Source organism: Musca domestica, unplaced genomic scaffold (assembly GCF_030504385.1).
Source record: "Musca domestica strain aabys unplaced genomic scaffold, Musca_domestica.polishedcontigs.V.1.1 9, whole genome shotgun sequence".
NCBI lineage: Eukaryota > Metazoa > Arthropoda > Insecta > Diptera > Muscidae > Musca > Musca domestica.
Genome location: NW_026712435.1, coordinates 10,043,051 through 10,050,880, shown reverse-complemented (window position 1 = coordinate 10,050,880; position 7,830 = coordinate 10,043,051). Strand labels below are relative to the sequence as shown.

At 35.7% G+C, this 7,830-nt stretch overlaps 2 protein-coding genes across 2 annotated transcripts; one reads left to right on the top strand and one right to left on the bottom strand.

Moving 5' to 3' along the window:
• Positions 1-6,220, top strand: LOC101888793 (kinesin-like protein KIF18A). Its single transcript, XM_005190068.3, has 6 exons — positions 1-465; positions 535-1,243; positions 1,298-1,651; positions 4,736-5,591; positions 5,681-5,812; positions 5,885-6,220. Exons 1-6 carry the CDS (start codon positions 164-166, stop codon positions 5,992-5,994), a joined length of 2,463 nt encoding a protein of 820 aa, XP_005190125.2. The 5' UTR covers positions 1-163; the 3' UTR covers positions 5,995-6,220.
• Positions 1,843-2,840, bottom strand: LOC101899715 (ribosome-recycling factor, mitochondrial). The gene has a single exon (XM_005190049.4). The coding sequence runs from the start codon at positions 2,736-2,738 to the stop codon at positions 1,950-1,952; it is 789 nt and encodes a 262-aa protein (XP_005190106.1). The 5' UTR covers positions 2,739-2,840; the 3' UTR covers positions 1,843-1,949.
• Positions 6,221-7,830: the final 1,610 nt, after the last annotated feature.

The window sequence follows — 7,830 nt, the reverse complement described above, 5'->3', positions numbered from 1 at the left end:
TTTCTCTTGGTTGTCACTTCAAAACATTTGAACGACGCCGTTTGAATTTCAAACGTATCTAGCACAACAAAAACAAAGAAAACAAAGCGAGGGAACGAGAGAAAAGTTATTGATTTGAATAATAAATTTAATAAATTTGTATGCCATCAGATAAAAATTCAAAATGTCAACGGAACAAAAAAATATTAAAGTTGTGGTGCGTGTTAGGCCCTATAACCGAAGGGAAATGGAACAAAATCAACGAAGTATTATAAAAGTGCTTGATCGTGAAACGTTGCTGTTTGATCCTGACGAAGAGGACGACGAATTTTTCTTCCAAGGAACCAAAGTTAATCATCGCGACATAACTAAACGTGTTAACAAAAAATTATCAATGGAGTATGACCGCGTCTACGATACGGACACCACAAACGTACAGATATTTCAAGAATGTACAGCTCCGTTGGTTGACTCAGTATTGAATGGGTGAGTATTGCTTTAAATAGGGGAGGATTTGATGTAGGTTCCTTAATATTTTGTATTTCTTTCATCTAGGTATAATTGTTCTGTTTTTGTGTATGGTGCAACTGGAGCTGGTAAAACGTTTACAATGTTGGGAAGTACCTCAAGTCCTGGATTGACATTTCTTACAATGCGCGATCTCTTTGAAAAGATTGAAGCACAGAGCGATGTCAGGAAGTTTGACGTGGGCGTCAGTTATTTGGAGGTGTACAATGAACAAGTAATGAATTTACTGACAAAAACGGGACCGCTGAAATTGAGAGAAGATTCAAATGGTGTTGTGGTCAGTGGTCTGGTCCTTAAACCTATATTTAGTGCAGAGGAGCTACTCGAACTGTTGGCATTGGGAAATTCTAATCGAACACAACATCCAACAGATGCAAATGCAGAAAGTTCGAGATCGCATGCTGTTTTTCAAGTTCACATAAGAATGACTGATCGTAAGACGGGCACTAAACGTATGGTAAAGTTATCTATGATTGACTTGGCTGGCAGTGAACGTGCTGCCAGTACCAAAGGTATTGGTATTCGATTTAAAGAGGGGGCCAGTATAAACAAAAGTCTATTGGCACTTGGTAATTGCATAAATAAACTGGCTGATGGATTGAAACACATTCCCTATCGTGATTCCAATTTAACTCGAATTCTAAAGGATTCCTTAGGGGGCAACTGTCAGACATTAATGGTAGCTAATGTGTCTATGAGTTCCTTGACTTATGAAGACACCTACAATACGTTAAAGGTATGATCTTTCGATGTGTTCATTTAACAAATAATTTCAAATTATAATTTTTAGTATGCAAGTAGAGCGAAGAAGATTCGGACTACACTGCGTCAGAACGCACTCAAAACCAATATGCCAAAGGAGTTCTACGTCAAAAAAGTCAATGAACTTATGGATGAGAATGATCGGCTCAAGAAAAACATGGCTACACTTGAGTCGAAAATTAGCAAGGCATCAACATACGATGATAGTGAACTGAAACCGTGGTACATCCAAATCGACCAAATATTTTTGACAATACTACAGATTCAAGATCAATATATTACTTTGAAGAGTCGTCTTAAGAATCTCACGTTGAGGAGAAAACTCAAAACAGATATGGAGGATTTTCGCAAAATGCTTAACGTCGATAGCAGGCAACAAGAGGTAAGTATTAAAAAGTATAGTACATATATTATTCAAATATCGTTTTTATTCATCAGAATTACGTTTGATTAGAATGGGACTATTCGGGAACGAGATCTATATGCTAATTCGGCAGTGATTTTTCAAAAGAACTAACTTATACATTTTGGTACTGAAATTCCAGACTTCTTTTCACAATAGAGCATAAAACATTTGACATAATAGTGTAGAATTTATTAATAGTTAGTTCTCTCCAACGTTTCCAATCATTTTACAGAACAAATGTTTTTTCATTTTTAATAACAAATATGTGGCGCGACTACGAATCCCCAAGTAATTCCTTCTGCTTTACTTGCAAGATTTTCTCCGCTTCGGAAATATATTTATCTGCTATAGCGGTAACTTGAGTCTGAACAGCGAAAACGTCATCTTTTGAAATATCTGTTTGCTTCTTAACTTTCTTAATGCAATTATTTTGAATGTCCTTAATGGAGTCCCTGTATTTGATAAACAAATTTTTTGCATTTTTGGAAAGGTTCTCACGATGTTCCTTTGTTACTTTGGGTATGGGTATAAAAAGCGTTGTACCGTCCTGTTGTGGGTTTAAATTCATGCCGCTCTTTTCCAATGCCTTCAAAACGTCCGGTATGGTTTGGGGAAATGCTATCATGTTCACAACAATAGTTTTTGGATTTTTACGTGAGATTTGCGCCAACTCCTGGAGTTCATGTTCCGTACCATCGACAATAACGCGCAGTGTATCAATGGCACCTGTGGTTGAACGTAAAGATAAATGCTTTATGAAGTCCTCCTTCATTTGTTGCACTGCTTTTTGCATCTGTGCATTTACCGAATCAAAATTTATGATATCGCGCAAGAGGGTCTCATTTATTTCCACCTTGGCGGGTTTCTTTCCTTTCTCCTTTTTCTTGTCTTTACTTTTTGCATAACAACAGTCAGTGGTAGATATCGATGCTGTTTGTAGTGAAAGAAGAGGTGGCACGTTTGTTCGAGGCAACAAAGTACGTCTGTTGGCTATCCTATTTAATGTGGGTATTTGTGACCGTATTATTTTTTCAACAAGTGATGCACTTTGTCTGGTAAACATTGCAAATCTTAATTACAAACTTCTTAATAATAAAGCGAATGTTACTTGAAATTGAAGGATGACTTTGACAGTTTGTTTTTACTTTTCATATTTTGACAGTAGTGTTGAGCGCCGGCAAATGAGGAGAGTTGCCACAGGGGCGGTTTTAAACATTTTAGTGAGGGATTGATTTTAGTGACTGATGATTGGCTGTGAAGCGAATGCAAATTATGTAGTAAATGTGCAACAAACAAATTGAAAAATTTCTAATATTTTTTATACCTTCCCCCATACATAGTATGGAGGGTATGTGAAGTTTGTCATTCCGTCAATCATTTTAGATCCAATAAAGTTAATATATTCTTGATGCGTGAAATTCTAAGGTGATTTAGCTTTGTTTGTCCGGAGGAGGGGGGGGGGGGGGGGGGAGGTGTCAACAACAGCAAAGCATTGTAGGGTGTCAACAACAGCAAAGCATTATAGGGTGCCAAAATTTTGTAACAAATCTCATTTTTGTTCTTAAATTTCCCAAAATAAGTTATTTTTAGATTTAATCCCTTTTCAAATAGACGGCCATCGGATGGGTCTTGATATTTTCTCCTCTGAGGTATGTCAAACACCAGCTCCGCAAACCAAACTTTACCTAAATTTAATATTTTTACACAACGTAACCCATATATCTCGGGAAGTAAGGATCCACCTCCCGAAAATGTTTTGTTGTTGTAATTGCTGTAGTGGCAGTTTGAAGTTTTTTCGATTATCGGTTTAGAAATTGCATTTTTGCAATTTTGGAACCCTATATCTCGGGAAGTTTCCGAGATTTCCAGAATTTACTTACCCTGGCTCCTCTGTCTGACACCAAAAAGAGTTGGACAGTAGCAGAGAAAGTGCTCCAGAAGTTACGGCCTGTATATTACTGTAAACCCAGCACAAGGTAAGGTTTCGCCATGAAAATGAGCGACACTGCCCTGCTTTTGGAGGTTAGGTTAGTTTAGAGGATTCCATTCGACGACCTGTTGGTCCATTGTGATCATCCTAGTTTAGAGAGAAGGGAAAAAAAAGTAGAGAAGTAAAGAGATAATGTTATTAAAAAAGAATTTATGGAAAGTGAATAGTATCCACTAAAAGATCATCGTGTTGTCTTTAGCTTTTTGTCTTCTGGCTAGCTGAAGAATTACTGTTTGGTCAGTTTCGGAGAGTGAAGACAAGTCATGAAGAATTTGCTTACTCGCGAGTCTCTGTCTGACTCCAAAAGAAGTTGGACCATGGCAGAGAAAGTTCTCCGCAGTTTCTATCTAATCTCGTCTTGACAAAGCCTACAATAGTCAGTATCGTTGGATACTGACATATATAGTGCATTAGCATTGTTTTTACAGAATGGGAATACCGAAAGAAACAAATGTATTTAGGAAGTATCTTTCATCGACCTCCTGTTGTGCCATTCTACAGATTTTCGTAAAGGGTTCTTCATTTTGGACTAACACTTAAAGCGAAAATTATTTAATGCTATGATCAATTATGGTATCATTCAGGTCCCACAAAAGATGTTTACATAAAGGCTAATTTGCACCGTAATTATATAATGTATCCATTGATGGAATTGGCAATCTAAAAAGCGGGTATTGATAAAACTTGTTCAAGCACTAAAGTTGATTTAGGCCTTCGTATTTTATCCATTTTATTTACGAATAATTGTTAATCATAACACACCAAATATAATTTTCTGATGCCGTTTCCCAGCGGAATTCAAATGTCATAAATTTTTTATTGATCATTCTAAGATTTAATATTAAACTGCTGACATTTCCATAGATGTTGTTCCTCTATAGGATCCTAGAGAGGTTGTGGTTCTTTCGGTATTGGGTGTCCAAAGCAGGCCCCAAATTACTGGAGCACTTTTTTATATAATTATTCTGTGTGGTAATTGAGGCATTTATAAATTTTGAGTTTGCATTATGAGAAAAAAATCCTAACAATCATTAAAAGAAAAGTACTTTTTTGCTTTTATTTTCAAATAGAACTTTGATAATTTTTCTGCGACAATTACCAATTTAAGTAAGGAAATTGATAAATTGGAACTGGAAATACCGTGTTGGCGACAGAAGTTACAGAGTTCATATAAGGATTTAGAAAAGCTGAAACAAGAAATTAAATCATCAAAACTTGCGAATATATTAATGATATATGTTAAGGGGAAGAATATGGAAGTACAGAGCTCCAAACAGACTCTCATAAATAAACACATTACCAACATAGACACCGAGGTTGTGGTTAATGCTCATTGGCTGCAAAGAGCTTTTACTTTAGCTGGCGATGTAATCAAAAACGGAACCTTGAACGCTGAGCAAAGGTATCACTATGATCAACTGCAACGACATTTACTTGGAACAACCCTGAGCACTGTTCCTAATAATATAAATGTTGGAGAGCAGCTAATGAATGGTATTCAGCCAGAGCCCATTGAGGAAGATGTTGATGGAATGTGTTCGGAAGGAAACGGGAAGAAAACTAATGGTAGTAAACGTTTTCGAATGGAAGAATATGACTTGGATGATTTAGATGGCATGAACAGCAACTCGGACCAGGATGATGATGACTGTACGAATGGCAATGGCGGTGAGATCGTTGATATGCACACAACATTTAAAATGCCAACCAAGAAAACTCGTGCAAATCTCAATGAAACTCAAGTTCTGTCAGTGGATGCAAACGTTAATGCTACATTTTACATGGCGTCGTCAGGTGCTTGCAACAGTTCCAAGAAAAATATGAGAAATGGCAAAGCTTTGCCTGCATGCAAAGGAAATCTTGTTACAAATGTGCTGTCAGAGCAAATTGTTAAAGGCCCCTCTAATTCTGAACAACTGAAGAATGGTGAGTTCATTTTTTACTTTAAGACTAAATTATGAAACCTGATTAATTATTAAAGGGTAACAAATATTAACTGAATTTTTTTCTTCCAGTTCTTCTTAAGTCAAAGAAATTTACGCACAACAATCTTTTGAAAACTGTTGCCGCTGGCGTGCAGAAAGAAAATATAAAGAAATTTAGCCCTAATCGAGTGAGGAAAAGTCCCCACACAGTGAGTAGCAGAGGTATGTCACATTGGAAACAATCATGTAATGTTTAATATTTGGTCTAATATTGATATTTTGTCTAATTTGCAGGCACAAATTTGGTTAAACAGCGTATAGCTACACGAACAAATAACCCAACTGCAACAGACGCTCCCGTAGTAAGAATTAACAGAGCAGCTTCGTTTCGAGTTAAAAAATAATAATAGAATACAAAAATCTAGGATAGTTTTAGAATATAGTTGGCTTTAAGATTTTTTTATTTTATAATCTAATTATATTTTTATCTGAAAAGAATTATTTAATGTTTCTTTAGTTACACATATTTTTAAACTTAACAATTGTAAACCCCGCCTGTACCCGGCATTGGATTTGATAAATATTCCAATGTCAACAACCAATTAAAAATGTTTGTCATTCCAAACAATATTCAAAGTGGTATTAATACAATCACCATGGGAAGAGTTGGCGGCAATTTTAATTTCAACGTTTGATTCTGAAGAGGACGAACGTCTTGATCAGAAGAATAAATTGTTGTAGAAGGCGATAGATTGGCCCAATGAGGTTCGCGCGGACAGTTTGTTTTCTTCCTTGCATTGCAACACAAATCGATCTTTCACTTACACTACTAAAGCGGAAAACGTGTGCATTCTCATTTACGATAGCTTTGTTATTTTTTAGAGATCTTAGGAAATGTGGCAAAAGTATATGTCTCGTAGAATTTGTATTGTCACGAGTTCAATAGTCTTGTTGCAAGTATCACATCACTGATAAACGAATCAATCTCTCATAGAACCTAAAACCTAAAGGAACCCGTACTTTAACGTCTCTTATCAACAGAAACACTCTTACATAAAACCATGAAATTTCCACTTGGTTATTTTTATTTATTTTTTTTATTTTTTTTTTTTTTTTGATGAACATGTGTCATCCAAAATATTTGTTTGTGAAAATGTATGACTGAATTAATTGTTGATAAAAACGTTTGAGTTCATATATCAACACTGAAAAGAAATTTGTTAAAAAAAATTGTGCGAATTAGCTTCAGATTTTAAATGTAATTAAATGATAAGGGAGATTTTTTGTGAAGCTATTAGAAATTAGATCAATCAGGGGATAATGTGGAGAAACTATTAGGACTTGTTTCGGCATATATCGGTTCATTTTATCTCAAATTTCATTTCATTTCATTTATTTACCTTACAAAGAAATATAAATAAGCCCACAGGGCCCATAACTTATATTATCTATCTACAATACCCTAACATAATACAAATTCAATGATTAATTCAAACTTAACAAATAACATATTAAACCTAATAATTTATATTAATAATTCACGAGAAGCTCAAACCCTACACCTCGGTTCACCATCACCAACTAAACAATAGTCTAGTAGAGCAGTGAAAAAGTGTAGCAGAAACAAGCTAAAAATAAGAGAGAACTATTTTATTACTCACAAAACAGAGTATAAATAGTAACTCACATTATACCCTACAAATAAAATTAAGAAGATAATATAGTGGCTCCCCAGCCCAAACAAAAAGAAAAACAAAAAGAAAAACCCATAATAAACCGACGCAACCACTACAAAAACAAAGCCTACATATTTAGGCGAAGGTATTCAATTACTTTAACCCTAAACAGATAATTGGTATGGGCAAAGTACGTAAGGCCAAAGGAAGCTGATTCCACAATCTCACCGCCCTAACCACAAATGATCTCTCACCAATGGAGGACGAAAACCTTGGACACAACAATTGAGGATTTCGAGATGATTTCGAGAAACACAAAGTTGTCACGAAGAGGCGAGTCAAAATTGCACATAACACTGTAATGAAATTGAAGAATACGAAGATCAACGTAGCTGCTAAATGGCAATCCCAGGAGATCATTAACAAAACAAGAAACATGATCACCACGACGCAAGCCATACACATAACGAACAATCGAATTTACCGCCCTACGGATACGTTGCATTTGAGAAGAAGTAGTGCCGGAGACTACCTCTAGACAATAATTTACCTGCGATAGCAGCA

Bases quoted from the DNA above. Each gene is read 5' to 3' on its own strand.
- LOC101888793 (XM_005190068.3), top strand. From the start codon at position 164: ATGTCAACGGAACAAAAAAATATTAAAGTTGTGGTGCGTGTTAGGCCC. The intron at 1,244-1,297 runs GTATGATCTTTC...TATAATTTTTAG, and splicing joins ACACCTACAATACGTTAAAG to TATGCAAGTAGAGCGAAGAA. The intron at 1,652-4,735 runs GTAAGTATTAAA...ATTTTCAAATAG, and splicing joins TCGATAGCAGGCAACAAGAG to AACTTTGATAATTTTTCTGC.
- LOC101899715 (XM_005190049.4), bottom strand. From the start codon at position 2,738: ATGTTTACCAGACAAAGTGCATCACTTGTTGAAAAAATAATACGGTCA.